The sequence below is a fragment of the Colletes gigas genome, unplaced genomic scaffold, assembly GCF_013123115.1.
Source record: "Colletes gigas isolate AHSC1104 unplaced genomic scaffold, ASM1312311v1 Colletes_gigas_Sc00008, whole genome shotgun sequence".
Lineage (NCBI taxonomy): Eukaryota > Metazoa > Arthropoda > Insecta > Hymenoptera > Colletidae > Colletes > Colletes gigas.
The window spans coordinates 7650058-7672237 of NW_025106637.1; the positions used below are offsets into that span (position 1 = coordinate 7650058).

The window sequence follows — 22180 nt, forward strand, 5'->3', positions numbered from 1 at the left end:
TGGCGACACCGAGAAGAACACCGAATATTATGTGGCGTTTGCAATAATCCGCGACTCGAATTGGCAATTTCAGTTTTACCTTTGTCCAGTTAAAAATGAATAAGCGTCAGTCATTAAACAGCATGAGAATTTTAATTAAGAACATTTCAGGCGGAAGGAAACGTTTTATATTTTACTAAAATATACAAGAACTTTATATCTTCGTTTCATTACGTGTTTCGTGCAAACCTTTACATTTTCACCGCGCCTATTATTTGATCAAAGAGAGGAAACTTTCTCGTGAATTCCGACGTAATGTATATTATATATGTACAAGACACCTAGGACTTTCAAGGGTAGAGCAATTTCAGTTATTGCAAGAAAACTATGTATTATCGATAGTGCAATTGCATTAATGCAATCGAAAGCTACGAATTAAGTGAGGGAACACCAATTAGGATGGCAACATTTACTGTATCAGCTCGGAGTTCTCTATTCTCTGATCGGTAATTTCCCGCTGATTAATTAGGTCAGGATGCATCGTCGACGGGTGTACCAACTGTAGTCAATATTTTCTTAGACGAATACCAAAAGCGTCTGTACATTCGAATAATATAAAAAATAAATTATCATTTTTTTACTTCGAAACAGTATTAAATAAATTTATTTTTAAATCTTCTGATCATGTTTGTAAAATTACGAGCAGACGTGTAAATATATTACATTCGTAGATCAAGTTAGTTTTGTTTTAAAGGAAATCGTTATTATTCGTCATTGGTCCAACACGATTCTTGACGAACAACGATTTATCAAATAATTGGGCTTCCTTTTTGTAATTTAACGTGGCATTTCTGATATCGTTAACAGCACGCTGACCCAGTACGACGTTTTGCAAAAATAAATACTGAAGATGATGTTAGTTTCTCTTAAGTTATCATTTCCGAAGGTGGCTAGGGACGAGCGCGCACGCCACCAACTTTATTCTATCTTCGAAATTAGTTCAGCCGTCTTGGCACGTCTTTGTCGAGCTGCTGGTGATAAAGTTTAGTATGCTAATTCGCAGAACAGCTGCGCAGCTTCTCCAACCCGAGCAAAATACCAAAATTATTGAATTTAAATTGCTGTAATTAAAATGTCTTACGCTCGCCGACAAATTTCGAGATTCTTGCTATTAATTCCGACTGCCTGCCGTCTAAAAGCGAACGCGCCATATCGATTCTTTCATGGATTAAAAATCATATGAATTCCAACAAATAACCTCTGTCTCATACCCGTAATTCCACCAATGAGAAAGTATATTGTCGGAGTAGAAAATAGAATTCTGAATAGAATAATTTTTAAACTCTGTTAAATGCGTCCGTTTACAGAATAATCCAAATTTTTCTTCCAAGCTTTCGGATTTCCACTAACCATTTTACTTCCCAGTGCGTTCATCCTTTGGAGAAACAATCCTTTCCGTGCTTAGTAAACATAGAGTGAATCGAGGATCGACTAAAGGAACTAATCGCTCGATTCGATATAATTCTGCATTAAGTAACGCAGGATCATTAAAATCTCATCGCTCAACTTTACAACGGAGCCTGAAGTTGGTAATAAACGATTTACTGCCCGTAGAAAACTACTTAAGTAGGTACATGGGCGATGCCAAAAGTCGTTTGGCATAGATCTTCAACAGCAAAAGCGAAGAATTTTATTAAAATTAATTGTAAAAATAATTCCAACAGTGGCAAGTTATGGAGCTATAATAAAAGCTCTACTATCACTTGCTAAAAGAAAATTATGTAAGAACATAGACAATGCCAAAAGTCATACGATAAAGTTTTAACAGCAAGAATAAAGTATTGTACCGTAGTTGATTGCAAAAGTAAACGTATAATTCTACGATGATCATTTTCAAAATAAAACGGAAAAACACTTGATTAATAAGTCCCGTTCGGCCGAAATTATATTGTGCAACCCGATATCACCTAATTCCTGGCAATGAAATTAAATTGTACGACTGTGCACAATAAAGCATCGAGATCCCTACCTCACTTTCTTTGGACTTTTTCCATGCCTTCTACGAGAATTGCCTCCTACACTCCTGGCGACATCATCTCCAGTAGGTTATTAGATTCAAAGCAAACAGCTCTTTCAACTATTTAGAATCACAAAAGATCAAGAACTGAAAGACCCTTCTTGACTCGAATAGGTATATTTGATTATGATGGGCGTTTTCTCTGAAGACTTTTACTTTTTAAATGGAATCAATTATTCAACTCTTCCAGGGACGCGATCCTATTGAATGATCTTTGGTGAAAAATTCGTAATGGGAGACTCTAGAGGCTAAAATAGGACGAAAACCAAGAATATCAATTTGCTGATTGAGGCTTCGTTAAAAAGTTATTAACGTTTAAAGTTCCGCCCGTACTGAATTTTTTTTTCGAAAATGCGCAGGAATTCGGGGGTATGTCTATACACCAAAAATGATTGTCATTGACCCCTGCAATCGAGAATAATTTTTCCAGAGTGATTTGAAACTTTTCAATTTCGCCGATAAAAGGCGATTTTTCTTATAAATACGTTTTCATTTTTAATAAATTTGGTTGACGCTGTACAGAAAAGTTGTGTAATAATTTTTTGTAGGTATCCATGAACTCTAGTTTCCTTCAAAATTTCAATGAAATATATTCACTATTGTAGGAGTGATGACTATTTGAAAATTGGGCCATTTTTATGGGGTTTTTCTCACTTTACGGGGTTAAGAAATAACTTTTTCAATATTGTTAGAATTTCTATATATTGCTCACTAAAATACGCGTTGTTTGCCGTTTGAAAAATGAAAATCCTCCAATCCGTTCGGAAGTTATGGAGTTTTAAAGATATGCATGAAATTTCAGTGAAACATATCAACGGTATGGTCAGACATCACATTTTCGGTAAGGAATTTTTTTCTCGAAAATGCGTAGGATTTCGGAGATATATCTATTGACGAAAAATGATTGTAATCGACCCCTGCAACCGAGAATAATTTTTTTAGAATGATTTGAAAAATTCTTTTTCGCCGAAAAATTTCAGCACCTACCCGAATTTTTTTCTCGAAAATGGGTAGGATTTCGGGGATATGTGTTTTCACCAAAAATGATTGTAATTGAGCCCCGCACCCAAAAATAATTTTTTTAGAACGATTTGAAATTTTTTTTATTTTGGCCTGTAGAATCTCCCATTAAAATTTTTCCCAGAAAGTACTTGAACGACTCAATCTAGACTCTCTGTTCCACTGCACTTAAAGGACGTTTTCTCTTGGATATTTTTTATTTGGTTGCAAATCAGATTATTCTGTCAAATGACGAAACATTTTGTTCTTATTAAATGTAACAGTAACTTTGGCACTGACGAGACATGAAACTGTGCATCGTTCAATAGACATTGTTACGATAAATATAATGAGTTGTGGATCGAGCCAAGCTCACGGTTCGATCTGACAAATCTCCGTATTTACTGAAGCGGGATCATTAAAATCTCGTCGTTTCGCGAGCGGACCGGTTGGTAATCGATGGGGACCAAAGTGTAATCGACGTGACTGTTTCCCTTCCGATCAGAAAAATGATTATGTCCCGTTGATCACGCGTTAATGGCCTATAATGACCGTCTCAATTAGAGAGGCTGACCAATTAAGATCAGGCGACGTTTAAATTCAGTTGAGCGCGGCACACAGAGGTTCGCGACGCGATGCTACCACGAGGCGTACGGTCCATAAGTTAACGCTCCATCTGTTCGGCGGGAGCGGCCGCTTTTCAGCTTTCATAGAGGAATGAATAGGGCAAGCCTGGCAGCCGGCCAGACAGCAAGTAACTTATTATATCTGGCATTAAATTATTATAGAGCTCGGTCGACAATGGGTACGGCGGAGTGCATAGGAAACGATTAAACTGAATGACAGATCTAGACTGCTCCATTCGTAATTCGCCGTTTGCTCGCGTTATATGAACGCTAACCGCTCTGCATTTTCGGTTCGCGTGTACGAACAGAGGAATGAACGTTGCGTGCACTCGTTGTTATATTGGAACAAATATAGCAATCTTGTCGAATCTATGGACCACCAGAACAGTAGCACTTTGACGGCAAGGGTGCTAACGAGTCAAGACACACCCCGAAGGTACTTACTTTTAGAATTTCAAGGGCCTGAAAAATCCTAAGAGCAAATAGACATTACGGATAGCAAGTAATAGACATTCACGCGTAGCTAACAAAGAACCGATATCACGTAGAGAAGCCTATTTAACACTCTGTGTATAGAAACAGGAGATCGAGTACTTGTGAGAAAACGGTCCCCCTGCTGACGAGTGTGGGAGGTATCACCAGTTAACGTTATATTCCTTTCTTCGTTGATAGGGTTACTAATACGCATTAGCATGCAAAAATTTTGGGTTGCATTATGGATATTGGTTGGCTTCGTTATATCCCGCATTCCGATTTCTTTTTAGATCGGATATGAATTTCATTATTTCGTAAATCAGTATAAGGTTTCTGATTAAATTTCTGCAATGTTCTATTTGTGGATTTTATGCTCATTGTTGCCGTTTATTTTCACAAGTTCATTTAATTATTTATTTGATACCAGAACATCGCAACTCTGAAATAAACGAATTTCCATGCAACGTGTATACTACTGGGAAAATGATTTCATCGTTAAATTTACTATAAACGAATACATATTGAAAATAATGAAATTTAAATTAATCATAGTTCTCAGATTGTACCGTACGATAATTCGACAATTTTATAGCTATGAACTTTGATTATATATTTGCTTTAATCCGTGGCTATTTATTGTCACGAATGATATACCGTTATAATTAGAAATAGAGTAGAGCATTGGGAATAAGTGCTAAGTACGTTCCCTGTGCAATGAATTTGTCTAATAACATTATAAATTTAGCTATTATCGGCGTCAGCTTGACACTACATTTAGCGACAAGTGATAATGCTAACCACGTGTTCATACGGAGCCGCCGCAAGTAAAACCACAATCGATGAAACTATCTATGACAGAGAATATTTAAATAATGATGACATATTTGACCGTGCATCGAACCACGTGTGATTAATTCTTAATTCGTAGAATCAATCTCGTGCATTATTTGAAATATATATTCAACCAATGTATACACGTTGCACAGAAACAAATGAGCTCGTAGTATCTATAGCCTATACAATTTATTTTTACAGCGATAGGAGAAAAGATTCTATCGAAACATAATCGAAGCTTCGATTAAAAAATCAATTAATTTCAAAAGAATTTTTTGTGACTCTGTGACTGAGAAACTGGCAAGTGGTAATTTCATTGCGACATTTAATAATGTTTATATGTATATTTTAAAGAGTGTATCAAATAAAATTTGAATGTATATAGAGTGTTCCGCTACCCCTGGGAAAAATTTTAATGGGAGATTCTAGAGGCCAAAATAAGACGAAAATCAAGAATACTAATTTGTTGATGGAGGTATCGTTAAAAAGTTATTAACGTTCAAAGTTTCGCCCGTACTGAATTTTTTTCTAGAAAGTGGGTAGGATTTCGGGGGTAGGTCTATTCACCAAAAATTCTTGTAATTGATCCCTGTAACTAAATATAATTTTTTTAGTATAATTTGAAATTTTTTAATCTCGTCTAAAAATCTCAGTACCTGCTCGAATTTTTTTCTCGAAAGTGAATAGGAATTCAGAGGTATGTATGTTCACCAAAAATTATTGTAATTAACCCCCCTAGCTAAAAATAATTTTTCCAGGAGGATTTGAAATATTTTAATTTAATTTTTTAATAACTTTTTAACGAAGCCCCAGTCGAGAAATTTATATTCTTGATTTTCGTTTTATTTTGGCCTGTAGAATCTCCCATTAAAATTTTTCCCAGGGGTGGTTAAACACCCTGTATATCGATTTTGATAAACAGCAGAAATCTCTGTTACCATAGGAAGGAAAGGGAACATTTTGTTATCTATTTTTGATAACAATTTCGAATTTCATTGCGTATCGTAATTTTTATCTGTGTATTAACAGTAGGGAACACACCGACGAATACAAACCTTACCAACGTAACGTAACAAAATAAATATTAAGTCAATAGCCCTGAATTTAAAAAGAACCAAGATACTTAGCCTACGTACTAGAATAACGTAAATAACCTCGACTTCAGAACTACATTCATGAACGATATAATAAATTAAATATAACTCACACTTTTGTCGATTTATCGTAGCAGATGGCAACATTCTTGAATTTGCTTCTTAAAACTGACGTAAAAAAGATTCTTCTTCCGACAGAGTGTTTAATAATCTTCAAAAAGTAATATGGCTCGTATTTTCTTCAAATTTATTTGTTTACTTTCCATTTCGTAACTCTCACTGCATTTAAATGACACGTTTTCGATCATAAACAATACTTTTATCACAAATTAGGTATTATCCACGCCACCGATTTCATAAAAGCTTGTCTTCTAAAAAACCGGAATACTAACTACGTTACAAATTATCAGACGTACAACGCACTCTGTGTTTGCGGACCATGACTGAGAATTATATTTAACCCGATCATCGACGTCGGTAACATTAGCAAATTCACGAATTTTGCTTCTGATGCAATGTCGAGAAAAGTTTTGATAAAAAATTATTTACACATTATACGTTTGCATGATTGACATTAAATGAATATACTACGAAATATCGATCATTTACTTCCATTTACCTTGTAAAATTACTGAGTAATTTCTTTCTTTTGATTATACATTAGTATCACCCAAAATGCTTACAAATATACGTTTGTTGCAACGGTTTATTAATTCTATTATAGTGGTACATATATTATCCCTTCCTATATACGTTAATTAATTAATATAATATGCGTCGTACCGCATTTTGAAGTCACGCGACAGAACTGTTTGTTCGGTATTATATGTAATTAAATAATATAAATTACTCAAAATATTGTTCCTACCTTACACATATGCTTCATACTAACTAATTCCTGCATAAATGACCAGGTATAAGGCTACTATTTGTTCTAATTAATTAAAACATTCACTTCACTGTCCGACACTGATTTTAACGCGGGAAAACTAGTTTATGGGGTGAAGGGGTAGCAAGGTTCTTGATTTTCCCTTCAGGTGGCGCGATCAGTACCATCGATGCTGCGGGAGTAGGGGAAGCGGCCATGTTGCGTGAAGCCGCATGGCGGGCCAGCCTTTATTCAGCTCTCATAGCGTGCGGACGTGTCCACGCGGCCCAGTTATTTTCCAATAAACAGTTCCTTTTGTTACTATTACGCTGGACGCGTTCATTTATTCATTCTCCTGAGTCCCCTTCCTGGAGCCTGGAGATACGTGGGTGACATTCACCCACATCGATCGCGTATCGAAAGTTGCACAATTTCTTTTATGGTAGGAAATATCTTTATTCAATAATGAATTTCTCCGTTCTAATTTATAACCTATTCCCATCTTTCGAACAGCTTAATTCCTCGTTCACAAAGAACCTAATCAAGAGTTTCCCCATGAAAAACCTAATTAGGAGCTGTTTAATGGCCTCTTCGGAATCGAAGCTTTGTCTATCGAAAGAATTTTACAAGTAGATGGTAAGAAATTTTTATTTTAACTTATTTTATCGTCGTATTTTATTTTTTAAATAAAAAGACCAAAATTATAAAACAAATCCAATCTCCTAACTATAATTTAAATGTTAATTATCGAATAGCTGTATACTTTAAAGATTTTAACTGAAGTTTGTTGCGTTCTAGAATGATCTTTTTGATCAACCCAATGCATATGCATTTTGAATAACGGATGTTTGTTGCTCCGTTATTTGTTCAATAAAAATGACGAACGAATAAACACGTGTTCGAATAACTTGTTCGACCGAATAAACATTACGAGTAAACTATTATACGACGATTTTATTCGTTATTATTCGAATAGAATTTTGCTCATGCCTGGTGCATAAACATATATTGATAAATGTTTATGAACGTTGTCCGTTTTGTTTGTAAAGAAACTTGTTGATTACGGTATTATACTGATTAAGTTTAAAAAGAAACGTGTCCTACTTGAGCATCTTGAATAAGTATGCTGATATCTCGCGTTTCTCGACCTGAGAAAAATGATAAGCACACGTTTATGTATTTCATGGCTCTTTGCTATGTTCCGAAAAGGAGGGAAAATAGTTTTAGAAAAATGCACATTCGAGATTAATTTGGTTCGCGTGTTCAAACCGAAAGTTATGTTTATGAATCACGTCCTTTGCAAGAAGTAATTTACCGTTAAAAGCAGAACGTAGGACAGAGAAAGGAAAACGTAGTTCGTAGACTTCTCTAGCAGTTGGCGCCAGAGAGAAACGATATTAATGGCTGTGCGTTCAAAATACAACAACATGCATACGGTATCGCAAAACTACGAAAGACGGTGAATCAAGTGACAGGTGTGGTAATTGCAGTAATTGTTGTAAAATGAAACGGCATGTTTCATCTGATGCGATTCCTTAGCGGACTCCTTTTGCTTGTTCTCACGATACCGCTGAGCAATGGTGCGAATAAGACGTATAAGATCGACTGCAGTAACCTACGAATGGGGCAGTACATCTGCCCTCATCCCAATTATGATTTCATAGATCCAGAAACGCAACAACCGAAGGGTTGCACCAAGGAGAATAAAGCCAAGGGTGAGCGAAATCTCGTTTTCGTTTCGTTAGTATCTTGCGAATAGAAAAGTGTTCAACCTAACCTGCATTTAAAAAATACTTCCTTCAAGAATTTGGTCGTACAGTCGTTAGTTATTCTGGAAATTGTTTCGTTCTTTTCCTCCTTGATGGATCCAACGTCTTCCTCAGTTTCTGTTTAACCTTTTAACAAGTGTTGTTTTGTTAAATATGAAAATATCAATTATATAATTGTATTTTCTTGTCAGTGTTGTGTCTGGCTGCGGATGGCCTCATTTGTACAGAAACACAGAATAATACGTTCAAGAAGGACATTCCTTGTAAATGGACGTAAGTACATGTCATTACATGAGTGCTCTTGTAATTATACATATCTTAACGATTCGTTAGCTGGCAATTTTAGCCTGCGGTTTATTGTAGCGTAAAACGTAGAAACATTTGATAATTCAGTGGTGTCCTGTTATTTTACAGCATTCCCAATTAAAGTAGCATTATTTATAATTTTACTATACTTTTAATAAATTCTCTGATTTCCATAGTTTTACAAGTGTTAGCAATAATAGTTATTGGACAGCCCTGTATTTCTAAGGTAGAGTTACATCAAGAAATAGGAAAAGTATACTTTAGTATTTATCTTTAAAACTTGTATATGTATAATGGTATGTGGAATAAAGTTTCTGCTTGTATTGTTTTTTTACAGAAATGGATATTCCTTTGAAACATCATTGTTACTCTCTATATTTCTTGGCATGTTTGGAGCAGATAGATTTTACCTAGGGTATCCAGCATTGGGTTTGCTCAAGCTGAGTACTTTAGGATTCCTCTTTCTTGGCCAATTTGTCGATGTAATACTTATAGCGACACAAATTGTAGGACCTGCAGATGGTTCGCATTATGTGATGCCATATTATGGTGCAGGGATTCATATCATAACGAGTAATAATTTTACGTTCAGAGTGCCACAATACGAATGCTGAAAAAGTTCTAATCAGAAGTTACATGATACTTTGAAAATTGTACAGTCCCAGCTTTTATCACGAGCAACGATATGCAATCCTAGAATCGAGTCCTATTGCAACATACCTGGAAGCAAATTGCTGTGTATGCTATTTTAATGAGCAAACAAAAAATCATCTTGTAGATATGTAATTCAACGAAACATTGTATATACAGATTTGTTACTGACTTATTATATCTATTGCCACTATAGTCGTATAATAAATATTTGTTTTTATTTCCAAGCGTTTTTTACCCGTCCATCTCCCGTTTTACTGTATCTGTTACAAAAAATTGCAAACTTTGCATTTGTACCGATATATTTCGTTTTGTTTTATTTCTCGTAATTATGTACTATCTTCGATATCGCGGGATCTTTATTGTCCTTGGATGCATATTTTTCATTAATTCGTAGAACGTGCTTACCAACGCGTTTTGCCATTGTTGATTACATGCAATCATTAAGTAAAAGGAAAACACATAAATTTTATTAACTGATCGATAATGTACGATTTTGTTTGATGAAGTTATTGCACGCATTGTTACGTTGTCAAAAATGACACGAAATGACGTTAATCGTATCATTCTTTACGAAAGGTGTCTGTATTTGGCACGCGTAATTATTATCGAGCACGTCTTTGATATAAAAAAGCCAGGACGCGCTGGCATGAGAGTCATACAACTTTCAGAACCGACGAAAAAGAGTATGCTAATTATTCAGCTGCAAACTCAATCAGTACTTACAAACCAACTAGTGTTATCTAAACATCCAATATGAAGAATTTTGTTCTACTTCTATTACTGTACCAAATAGACCTCAATGTCGTTAGTCAACCAGTACAGAAACTGATCGTGAGTGCTAAATTATTTTACCTTTTTCTTTGTATAATGTATTTAATAGTGTACCATTCATCTTTATAAATAAATGCTTGTCTACCTACAGGATGTAGATACAGGTACAAATGTTCCCAATGAAAGAATGTTGAAGCCTCAGACATCAGCATGCAGTGCCAACCAATACTTTGAGGAAAAGGAGGGACGTTGTTTGGGTGTAACAGGTGGTGGTAAAGTGATTTATTCGAATAACACAGTATCGTGTGGTACCAATGTGCTGAAGCCTTACCTCACCAATCCCAGATATTACTATGTTTGCAAAAGAAACAAAACGATACTGGTCCAGTGCGCTCAAGGCCAACATTTTGAGAATCGGCTACAGAAATGCATTCTCGACGATAATAGTGATTTAATCTCCACTACCGAACCAAGTCTGGCAATGTTTGATTCGATTCAACTGCCCGGTTGTGAGAAACCTGGATCGTTTCCGGTACCAGGTGACTGTACACTGTTCTACATTTGCGAGACTAACGGCGATCGGATGTCCCAAAATATTTTCAAATGCCCCAGAACCATGATCTATGATCCACAAACGGAAATGTGCATCCTTTTTTCGCCCAAAGACGAAAAAGAGGACATTAAAAAATCAACTACCGAAGCATCCTGCGTCGATGTCTCCACTACCGATTCCAATTCACTCCTTTCAGAGTCGTTCACTGGAGATGATAAAACATCGATCTATGAAACAACAATTGCAACATCCGATGCAGAAGATAGTATTTTAACGACGGATAAATACGACAGCACTACCGCTGCGATAACGCACATCGAGGATAAATTGTTATCAAAGACCGTTCCTTATACTCAAGAAATACCTCCTGAATTCATGGAATTTGGCGATAATTTTGGTAGCACAAGTTCAGGCGTTACGTATTCGACTTGTGCAGACGAGCTCATAACATCAGAAGAAGTGGGATCGACCGAATCATCGTTACTGTCTTTTATTTCGGAAGGTTCAAGTTTAAACAAACAATATAGTACAGTTGAGGAAAGCACCATGGCCTCTACAAGCACTATAGATTCAGCAAGTGAAGTAAATGCATCTACAGAAATGGGGATAACTGAACCAGCATTAAAAATCTCTGATTTAAAAACGTCAGTATTAAATGAAGAATATAATACATCTCCATCTTCAGATGAATTCATAGATTTGGAAGAAATGAATACATCTCCAGAAGTAGGATCAAGCGAATCGTCGTTGGAGACTTCTACTTTAAAAGAATTAAGTTCCAATGAACAATATAATACAGTTGAAGTAAGTACCACGAGCCCTGGAAGTATTTCACATTCAACAAGTGCAATTGAATTCACACCTTTGGAAGAAGTAAGCTCGTCTACGGAAATGGGAATAAATGAACAATATACTACAGTTGAGGAAAGTACCATAAGCCCTGTAAGTATATCGTTTTCAACGGGAGCGAGTGAGATCACATCTTCGGAAGAAATAAATACGTCTGTACCAATGGAAATAAGCGATACAGTGTCAAAGTCTGTTACTCCGGACATATTTATTTCACATGAAAGCACGACCGAAGAAAGTGTTACTGAACAATCAATCACCGAAACTGAATCGATCGATTTTACTTCAAGAACTTCGTCGATTGATTTCTGGACTCCTACGTTTCCCAAGTCTAGTAACAAAGGGACGATTATGGGATCTCTTTCGTTACTAGATGATGCATTTCCTATTTTAAACGAATTTCCATCTTCTACGGAACAATCGACCTTAAATGATATAATTGACACCACTGTCTTCAACGGTATAAATGATGAACTTTCAAAGTGGAGTGATACTGTATCAACTGAAAATAATATTGAAGATACAAGACAAATGTCTACCTTGCAACCATATCAGCCGAGTATTGTTGAAAGTGCAAGTTCCACAAGTTTTACGAATTTCATATCGACAACGGAATCGAATTATGACTTCGCGTTATCGAATAGTTCCGATGCAGCAAATTATTTCAGTACAGTAGCTGAAGAAAATGTAACCGGCATACCTAACGAATCTGATGAAACGTCGAGTGAAATCGTGCAAATTATAAAAACGTTGAATAAAGTATCGTCGTTAGAGTCAACGATTACAGAAGAGAACAAGAATAATGATACATTGCATTCATTAGAGCCTAAATCGAATTCAAGGCATTCTGATAGTGAAACAAATTTGAATACATGCTTGAAAATGTTACAGTCTCCAGTTACAGAAAAGCAGCGAAATGTATCGTCAAAGCAAAATAAAACTGTCCCTGGAAGACAATATGTAACGATACCGCAAACATCAGACTCTAGGAAAACGATATCAACGCATATCGCATTGCCTTTAACGTCAGCAGTATTAAATTTGACTGATAAATTCGAGCGCCATGTTAGGGATATTTTATGCAGCATTTTTAAAATTTGCGCGTAGTACTTGATATATTTATATCAATTTGCTGAGCCTTATATTAATCTTATTTAAAATTGTACGATAATTTATTTAAAATCATAAAAAGAAAAAATGACTATAGGTGTAAGGGTATAAATAAACAGATTACATATGTTTACAAATATTATAAATATGTGTATATATTTATACGCTTATATACATTTGAATCTGAGGTAGTCCAACACACATTCCCGAAAATCTCCACTAGCCATATGTACTATTATTACACAATAAATATTATGCATTTTAAATACTGATTCCAGTAATTGTACTATATCGTCAAATTTTACTAACATTACGTATTTTCTTTGTCTTGTTCGTTTACTAAAGTATAATACACACCCCCTTTCTTTATTAACTCTGTATGAGTACCCATCTAAAAAACGGATATTACGATAATGAATATTTAATTGTAAATTGTTGCATTGAAATTTGTATTTTAATATCTACCTCCACAATGACCCCTTTTTGCAATACGACAATGATGTCAGCAGTTTTAACTGTACTTAATCTATGAGCAATTACTAAGACTGTCCTGCCCCGTGTAGCACCCTCAAGTGCTTTTTGAACAATTCTTTCACTTTTATAATCTAATGCACTGAAGCCGAGCGTATAAAATTATAAAAAAATATAAAACCTATTTAAAAAATTCAATATAAAATATATTCTTACCTTGTAGCTTCGTCCAAAATTAAAATAGACGGTCTTTTGAGTAAAGCTCTGGCGATAGCGATTCGTTGTTTTTGTCCACCAGAAAGTTGAGCTCCTCTTTCACCTACCTGTGTTTCGTATTTATTTGGGAACTTTGCAATAAATTCATGTGCATTTGCTTCTTTTGCTGCTTCAATTACCTGGGAATATCAAATGGTAAATTCAGCGAAATTCGTATTATCAGAAATATAACTTATATTCAATTTTAAGGCAATAATACTTACATCTTCGTCTGTAGCATCCTGTTTCCCATACCTTATATTTTCCATAATGCTTGTAGCAAATAAAATAGGTTCCTGGTCTATATATCCTAAAACATTACCTCTAAGGTATCCAGCATTGAGCGATCTAAGATCTTTACCGTCGATTTTGATCGAGCCCTCGTTAACATCGTAAAATCTAAAATATTTTACGACAGTTATTAAAAAAATCGTAATAAAAAGGGGTATTTATTACGCGAGAAAGAGATTCCGGCTAATTAATTGAGAAATTACCTTTCTAATAAAGCGGCTATCGTTGATTTACCATTACCGCTAGCACCAACAATAGCTACCGTTTTTCCAGCTGGAATGTTTAAGTTAAAATTCTTTAAAACAATATGGTCGGGCCTAGTGGGATAACTAAACTTGACATTATTAAAAGTTATATTTCCTGCAAGCGATTGGTCTGTAATAATTTGTCCAGTAACCATCATTGGTGATGGTGGCATGTCCAAATACTGTTGCGATAAATTACGAGACATTAAATAAGAAATAGTTTGTGACGATATTAAGTATTTTTAATTTAAACTATTTGTATACCTCGAAAATTCTCGCCCCAGCACTAATACCCTTAACATAGGTTCCAAATAATAATGACAATTGTGATAGAGAGCGTTGTATAGTTTGTGTAGCCATTAAAAATGCCATCAATTCTCCTGGAGATAGCTGTCCAGTAGACATTAGATGTCCACCAAAGTACAATGTACAAAGTAAAATACCATTGAGGAACAGATTTGTTCCTCCCTGGAATATACCAATTCCAAATCCCAATTTTTCATATAACTTAGACCCTAATTCCACCTCTTTAGAAAACATTTCTGTTTCTTTCTCTTCTGCTGCAAAAGCCTTTACCTATATGTAGATCAATAAAAGAAACCAATCACAATCATTATAGAATACAAATAAATTTGTTATTATTATTATCATACCGTTCTTATATTTTGTATAGCCTCCTCACAAACAGCTGTAGATTTAGCAATTTGATCTTGGGCCCGTATTGATAATTGTCGTAAATTTCTTCCAAGCAATGTACCAATAAAAATTATAGTTGGCATAGAAAACACCATTACAGCAGTTAGTTCTGGTGAAATCATTACTACTGAAACTATACATCCAATAATTTGTGTAGTACTTCTTAAACCTTGTGATATGCAGGTTTTGAAGGTACTTTTAAAATCTTGAATATCGCTCGTTAATCGACTGATTATTTCGCCGCTGCGATTTTGATCAAAAAACGCGATGTCTTGCATAATAATCGATTTGAATAAATCTTGACGTAATTTCATTGCTATCCTCTCACCCACGTGAGAAAGTGTATAAATATAGACGAATGTAAAAAGTGCCTGAGAAACAAATTTTTTTTTTCAGGCATTAAAATATTTTTTGTCTATATTATCTATAGTAAAAAATATTAATTATTTATAAAGTCATTAATCACGTACTTGTACAATATACATACGTGCCAATGCAAATGCAGGCTTTGTAAGTTGCAAAAGCACATGTTTCACAGTATCTTCTCCTTTATTTTGACAAACTTTAGTTAATACATTTATAACATCACCCACACACTGTGGTATCCAAATATTTAATACGGCAACAATCAATGCACTCTAAAAATCATGGATAAAAACATGTAAAATACAATACTGTTCTATATGCATACAGTAAGTTCTCAAGTTAGGTAGTTGATTTGTTCTAAAGCTTTCCAAGGTAAATTAACAGTTGTTTCTAGTTCCACAGAACCATTATGATATTGGTTTTGAACTGGTTCTATATTAGTTTTAAAATAATTGTAGTGTTCTATGTCAAATTTCTGCAATCTGCACACTCTTAAAACTACTAAAAATATATTGATTTTTCAAAAATTTATATTGGGTGGGTATTAGTATTAAATTAGCATCCACTGGATATTTTTAATTCATATTTATTTTATTAATATTGGTACTTTATTTACACTAATACAGTAAGTACAAATCAATAAATTTATTTATCTACGAATGATGAATAAAGTAATAGGACTGATATATGTATGTATAACAAAATCATTTCATAACAGATATAGACCCATTTCAGAACTCATATAGAACTTAAAAATCAATGTCATAACAGTTCTGTAGAACCGTGACGAATACAAACTAGAATATTTTTAATTCATAACAGTTGTAATATCAATTTGATTTTTTAAAAGCTTTCAATCAGAACCTTTTCAATCCCTGATAAATATACCGTATTTTAGAGTGAAAGAAAAATCAGAACCAGATTTTTAAGCTATAGTACTGTGAGTAAGTCTCTTATACTTTAAAACCAAGTAACTGGAGAACTTACTGTATATTGTACATACATATATACTTACAGAAAGAGCTATTAATAATTGCCATACATGTGGATATAAATATTGTAAAAACTTTTTCCATTTAAACTCTATTTCCTTGGTATTATTATTGTTGTCCTTTGAAACTTTAATTGCTTTACATTCTGCAACCATACTATGTGATTTTAATACACATGTTGTTATTACACCCAAACCACCAAAACCAAATTTTAAAATGGATGGAAAAGTCTTTAACTTAGTATTGCTATCCTCTATGCATCCTTTGACATTAGAATTAAATTTCCTTTTTGCTACATTTAATAACTTGCTTCTTTGTTTTAATATAAGCGTTAACAATGAGTTCCTGTAATACCAAACTATATTATACAAGTACTGCGACACAAATAACAGTTATTAAAAAAATGTAATGCGATTAACAAGGTTAAGGACAGATGATGGATTTTAAACGTTAATATTAAACCAAATAGCAAATTTGTCAGCAAATATAAATGGTACCTTGGATTTGTACAATTAATACTAGGTTTAAATAACACAGTTCGTAGTATAGACATTTTTATAATAAAATATATCACTGGTTATACGATTCTGTACACCTATATTAACATTTAAGTTATTTTATATAAGAGAATTTATGTGTTTGAACCATTTTAGCAAAGTAAATTACATTTCCTATTTATGCTAATTTATTAGGAACATCGTTATTGTATAATTCTATGAAATGACCAATAACACGAAGTTGGACAAGGTTAACTAATAACATTGTCCCAAGGGTAGCGCCATATTGAAATTCCCACGGTAACCTTATTTCCAACATTTATCGCCAGATAGCGCTCACTGTCCTAATTCATTTAATATCTTTTTCTTTTTGCAATTGTTCACTAGAAACCGAACGATGATAATAGGGTTAGGAGTGGTACTGGAAGAATTGATTACCAAGCCACAAACTGGAAGCGAACAATTAATTATTGTAAAAGAGGATCCTTCATAACACTTCAACATTCTTTCATTTTGAACATCATTTGGTATCTCTAACAGTTTTAAGGATAATGCGGTAAGCTACTTTACATACTAACCAAACATGAAACGAACGATAATTTAGAAAACATTGTTAAATTAATTTTCATTCGTTAACCAATTTGAAATGATGTACATTCTGCCATGAACAGTTTTGTATGTCTCGAATATTTGTTGGTACCTAACGATAAATACGACAATGGTGTACATTCTACATATACATACATATATGTAGTATACATTCCCTGTATACTAACCAAACATTATGGATTCTTTCATATGATGTTTAATTGTTTCTTCAGATGCTTACAATAAAGTATTTACATTATTTACGCACTAAAAGCTTCCGTGCTGACTGTACTTTATAAAACGGACCAGCATAAGCGCGTAACTTCCGTCTCGTTAACATCGCGAATATTCTCAAGTCAAAGTGGTTCCTCGGTAAACGCGTATTTGCTTTTGTTTGAGTTGTGAACTGCAAACGTTAATCATGTTTCACTGAATTCAAAGACAGACAAACCTCCGTGACGGGAATAAAAAACTTTTCAACAGTGTTTTATTAAACAAATTCCCCATCCTTAGGATGTTACATTAAGACGTATTCTTTTTCTTTCGTGTTTTCTTATTAGCATCATTATTTGTCAAACAAATGAATGCAAATTATATTTTGTCTTTAACTAAACTATTATTCAGAACAAATAATAATTATATACGCCTGAAATTTCGAGGAATCATTTCTGGCCACACATATTTTCGGTAAGGAATTTTTTTCTCGAAAATGCGTAGGATTTCGGGGGTATGTCTAGTCACCAAAAATGATTGTAATTGACCCCTGCAACCAAGAATAATTTTTTCAGAATGATTTGACAAATTTTTTTTTGCTAAAAAATTTCAGCATCTACCGGAATTTTTTTCTCGAAAGTGGGTAGGATTTCGGGAGTATGTGTATTTACCAAAAAATGATCGTAATTGACCCCCGCAACCAAAAATAATTTTTCCAGAACGATTTAAAATTTTTTTTTTTCCTCGAGAAATTTTTCTTAATAGTTCGTTTCTGATTTTTAATGAACAGAATTTTAGGGATAAAGGGGTACCGGATAGTCGGAACTCTACTGAAAATGTTTAAGATAAAACCGTAGATATGCTTGGGAGTATTCCTGAAGAGATTAAATATAAAACTTGGTATTCCAACTTTGCAAGAAGAAATTCGCGCGGAATCGCCGAAAAAACTCAACGCGAGCGCGTTTGACGTGGTAATTATAATTGCAAAACGTTCAAACATCGACAGCCATCGAGCAGAACGGCAATAGCAGACTGGTGGTTAGGTGTACAACATATCAAGGTCCCGTGTCATTGCCAGACTCGTGGAGCACTTGAGCGAGTACTTAATACTACCCTCCGTCGTGTATTCAAGGCGGGGGCGAGCATTTCAGAGCGGGTGTAATAGCCGCATAGGCAATTAAACGTGGCAAATACATAAATACACGTTATTAACTTTGCGTACAAAGAGGCTGCCGGGACGATTAGGCCTTTCAAGGCTCAACTGTTCACCCTAAATCTCCTCTCCTCCGCAACGAGTCGCAATTTCAGAGCTTTTTCATGCGCGGCCGATGCATTACCAGCCTGATCAAAGCTCGTGTTCCTAAGTAACGCTGGAGAACAACAGCTACCGGGCTATTATCCCCAAGAAAAATCCGTGTGTTTTATCGAGATAAGTCCGAAAGTGGCTCGTTACATCCAGGGCTAACGTTTAAGTACGCTTTTGATTTCAGCGAGCGTAGTTTCCTCGGTGTTTGAAACGAGGTGCGTGTCTCGCGAGCATCTTTTCATGCAGAAGTATTCTTCATACGCCATTGGAATTTTGTTGAAAAAGACTCGGCGCGTCTTTCTGCGGGACGGCGCACCTTGAAGCGGGTCAACTTTTATTTCGATGAAAAGCTTCGTCGCGTTGGGGTTTAATAATATTAGAATGCCCCAGAAAACGTTGTGGACTTCCTTTCCCGGATTGTACATCGGGTAAATCGTACGCTTAATTATAGAATTATAATTTTTTGAAATATTCTGTAAATCAATGCATAAGCTATTCGATAATGTGTTAATAAATGTACTTTATTTCGGTGGATGGTTTAGCGATGGAAGCAAAGGAACTGTGCAATATTTTCTGGGACATCCTAATATAACGGAGAAGAATACTGGAATTCAATATTTTAAGAGTGTCGATCGACTGTCGAAGTAGATATTATGAAATTATTTCGCCAAAGAAGGCACGGGTACAGTGGCTGCGTTGCTTCAGAGTATTTAGGTGATCGTGTGTATGAACGATTCAGTAGAATAAGTCAAATACGAGGCACGAAAAAGAAGTAGAACTTCATTTATTCGAACATGACGGACGACAAGAGGATTCAGATAACGGATGTGTTGGGATAATAGAGGTTCATTGATTCTCCCCTCTATCAATAAGTTCCCGTTCGAATAATAGGAGTTGAGGTGGAGAATCTCCGTTCATTTCATCTAAAGCAGTGTTTTCCAAAGTAGGGGGTGCAATCCCTAGGATAGAAGGTGCCTTATAAATCCAAGGGGGTACAAAAGAAAATTTTTAATGTAGGAAAATGTAGATAACTTGAACGTCTCTATTAATATTTAATTACTACACATGAAATGGTGTGTTTTATAAACGCGCGAAGATTCTTACATTTATATCAATTTGGGACTAAATTTTGATCATAATTCGAATTTTAGTCTCCTGTAAGCCTGTTTAAACGTACAAAAGGTTCAAAAGCACTGTTGTGCAGCACAAAAGATGCAGGAATATTGGAGACATTTTTATGTAAGATTCGAAATACTCGATGGAATATTTCTGAGACGTCGATGCAACATTGCTGCAACGTGACTATTGTACGTTTGTGTGCATGTTACAGCAACGTTTCTTAAACATTTCAGACAACATTGCTAGTATACTACGGGAACGTTACAGGAAGCTTTAGAAAATAATCCAGAAATATTCACATTTTTATTATTTATGAAGTTAACATTGGTTTATTATGCAATATCGTTGTGAATTTATCGTTTTAAAGTAATTGTGGTTTCTAATTTTTTCAGAGGTAAAAATAATGGATAACTAGTTAATCGGGTTAGGTCAAGGATAGAGAACGTTGCTTAATGAAAGGGATTTCTCCACCTAGGGATTAGTAAGATATTCTTATCGAGCGTCTAAGATGCGGAGGTTGCAAAATGGTTTGACCGTATTTGACCAAGTTTGATTAGGACGTTCCCCTACTATCCGCACCTGACGAGCCTGAAAACTAACAGATGTTTGCCCGATGGCACGATACCAAAAATTCTGTCAAATACTCCCGGCACGAAAACAATCGAATCAACAAGTCCACCCCGAAAACGAACAATTTCGATACCTTGGAAGAGAAAAGCAACGAAAATTCCATCGTTTATACTCGACGCGGGGCGTGCAGAGCGCGTTAAAACCGTTCCTTCGACAAAAGCCATCGTGCCGAGGTCAGCCTCTTAACCCAGATTCCCAGAAGGCAAGAAGACACTTGCTTCGGCCGTGTGCATACGGTTCTCGTTTATCGCCGCGCGTCAACGACGCCGGGCGAAAATCCCGGAATCCCCCTAACTGGAAAGCACACGGGATTTCGGAAAAAAGGAGGCGCGTTGGTACCAACCCCTCCGCGCGGCGCGAAAGGAAACCAGAAAGAAACAGAAATTCCAGCATAAGCGTAATAACTACGACGGTCTACCGTGATACGCCGGCGAAAGAATGGTCCAAATGAAGCCTCCTAACTTTCAACACCCTCTCTCGCCGTCAGTCGGCTTCACTCCTCCCTCTGCTGGCCGTTTCTCTCTCCGACGTTAACATCCCTTTGTTTCTTTTCTCCTTTTTCCCCCGCTCTTCCTCCTCCGAATCCCGCCACCGACGCCCCGTTTCTCTCGATCGCTCCGAGCATCCCCTTTCCTCGTCCACCACCCTCCCCCCCCTCCTCTGTCTCCTCCTTTTCTTTCCATTCCTTTCCCGTCTCTGTCCCGTGCTACCCCATGCCCCCGCAATCAGTCGACAGAGAGTCGAGTCGCGGCGGGCGCGTACCTTCATCCGTGAAACACGCGGTGCAAGTGCCGGGGTGGCGATGACGCAAAGTCAGCGCGGGCCAATGGACTGGCTGGCACAGAGAAGGTGTTCGATGGGCTACGATTGGGCGTGGCCCGGCCAGGGGTGCCGTCGACGCCACCGCCGACGCCGCCGACGCCGCGTGGGGGAATGCCGAAGTGTGCCCCGGGGTGTAATATCATACCGCTAGGTGGATAAATAGACGCACGAAACTAGTAGGGACGAGTGGGGACGTAACGAACGGAACAGCAGAGAAAGACGGTTGGACGGGGCTTGGACGAGGTTCGCGGGGGGTTGACGGAGATGCCTGGGTGAAAGAGTAACCCGGAGGACGGACACGCGAGCGCGAAACGAAGAGGGAAGAGGGAGAATCGGCGCGGAGGGTGGCGGGATAGGGCGAAGGAGAGCAAGAGGAGGAAATGAGGAAAGGGTCGTGCACCGAGCGAGGGTTACTCAAGGGGGTTAGGCGGAAAGACGGAGAGGTGAGACAAAGTGTGTTGGAACAGGACGAGGTATACCGTTTTCGGGGGGTGGGATCGAGGGAGAGCGAGAGAGAGAGAGAGAGGGAAATTGGGTGGCTACGCGATGCGAGGGAGACTAGACTAGAACAAATAGTGGTTGTAGCCATCCTCAGCTTCTGAGGTATTTTCCACTCGTGCGAGTTGTACGCGTTCGAAGCCGGGCCAGGTTCGCTCACGGCGAACGATGGAACGTTTGTATGCACAGGCCGTGTTGTGGCTTTTGTCGGAGATCATAGTGGTGGTG

At 36.4% G+C, this 22180-nt stretch overlaps 3 protein-coding genes across 3 annotated transcripts; 2 read left to right on the plus strand and 1 right to left on the minus strand.

Annotated features, from left to right (window-relative positions):
• Positions 1-8325: 8325 nt before the first annotated feature.
• Positions 8326-9870, plus strand: LOC122396815 (TM2 domain-containing protein CG10795). The gene is made up of 3 exons (XM_043395516.1): positions 8326-8666; positions 8912-8993; positions 9364-9870. Exons 1-3 carry the CDS (start codon positions 8465-8467, stop codon positions 9638-9640), a joined length of 561 nt encoding a protein of 186 aa, XP_043251451.1. The 5' UTR covers positions 8326-8464; the 3' UTR covers positions 9641-9870.
• A 563-nt stretch (positions 9871-10433) lies between these two features.
• Positions 10434-12960, plus strand: LOC122397001 (probable GPI-anchored adhesin-like protein PGA55). The gene is made up of 2 exons (XM_043395800.1): positions 10434-10511; positions 10603-12960. Exons 1-2 carry the CDS (start codon positions 10434-10436, stop codon positions 12958-12960), a joined length of 2436 nt encoding a protein of 811 aa, XP_043251735.1.
• Positions 12961-13154: 194 nt separating this feature from the next.
• On the minus strand, positions 13155-17007 carry LOC122396707 (mitochondrial potassium channel ATP-binding subunit). Its single transcript, XM_043395326.1, has 10 exons — positions 16777-17007; positions 16303-16624; positions 15392-15559; positions 14879-15292; positions 14490-14801; positions 14184-14407; positions 13914-14088; positions 13651-13829; positions 13429-13576; positions 13155-13354 (listed from the first exon to the last, which is right to left on the minus strand). Exons 1-10 carry the CDS (start codon positions 16830-16832, stop codon positions 13274-13276), a joined length of 2079 nt encoding a protein of 692 aa, XP_043251261.1. The 5' UTR covers positions 16833-17007; the 3' UTR covers positions 13155-13273.
• Positions 17008-22180: the final 5173 nt, after the last annotated feature.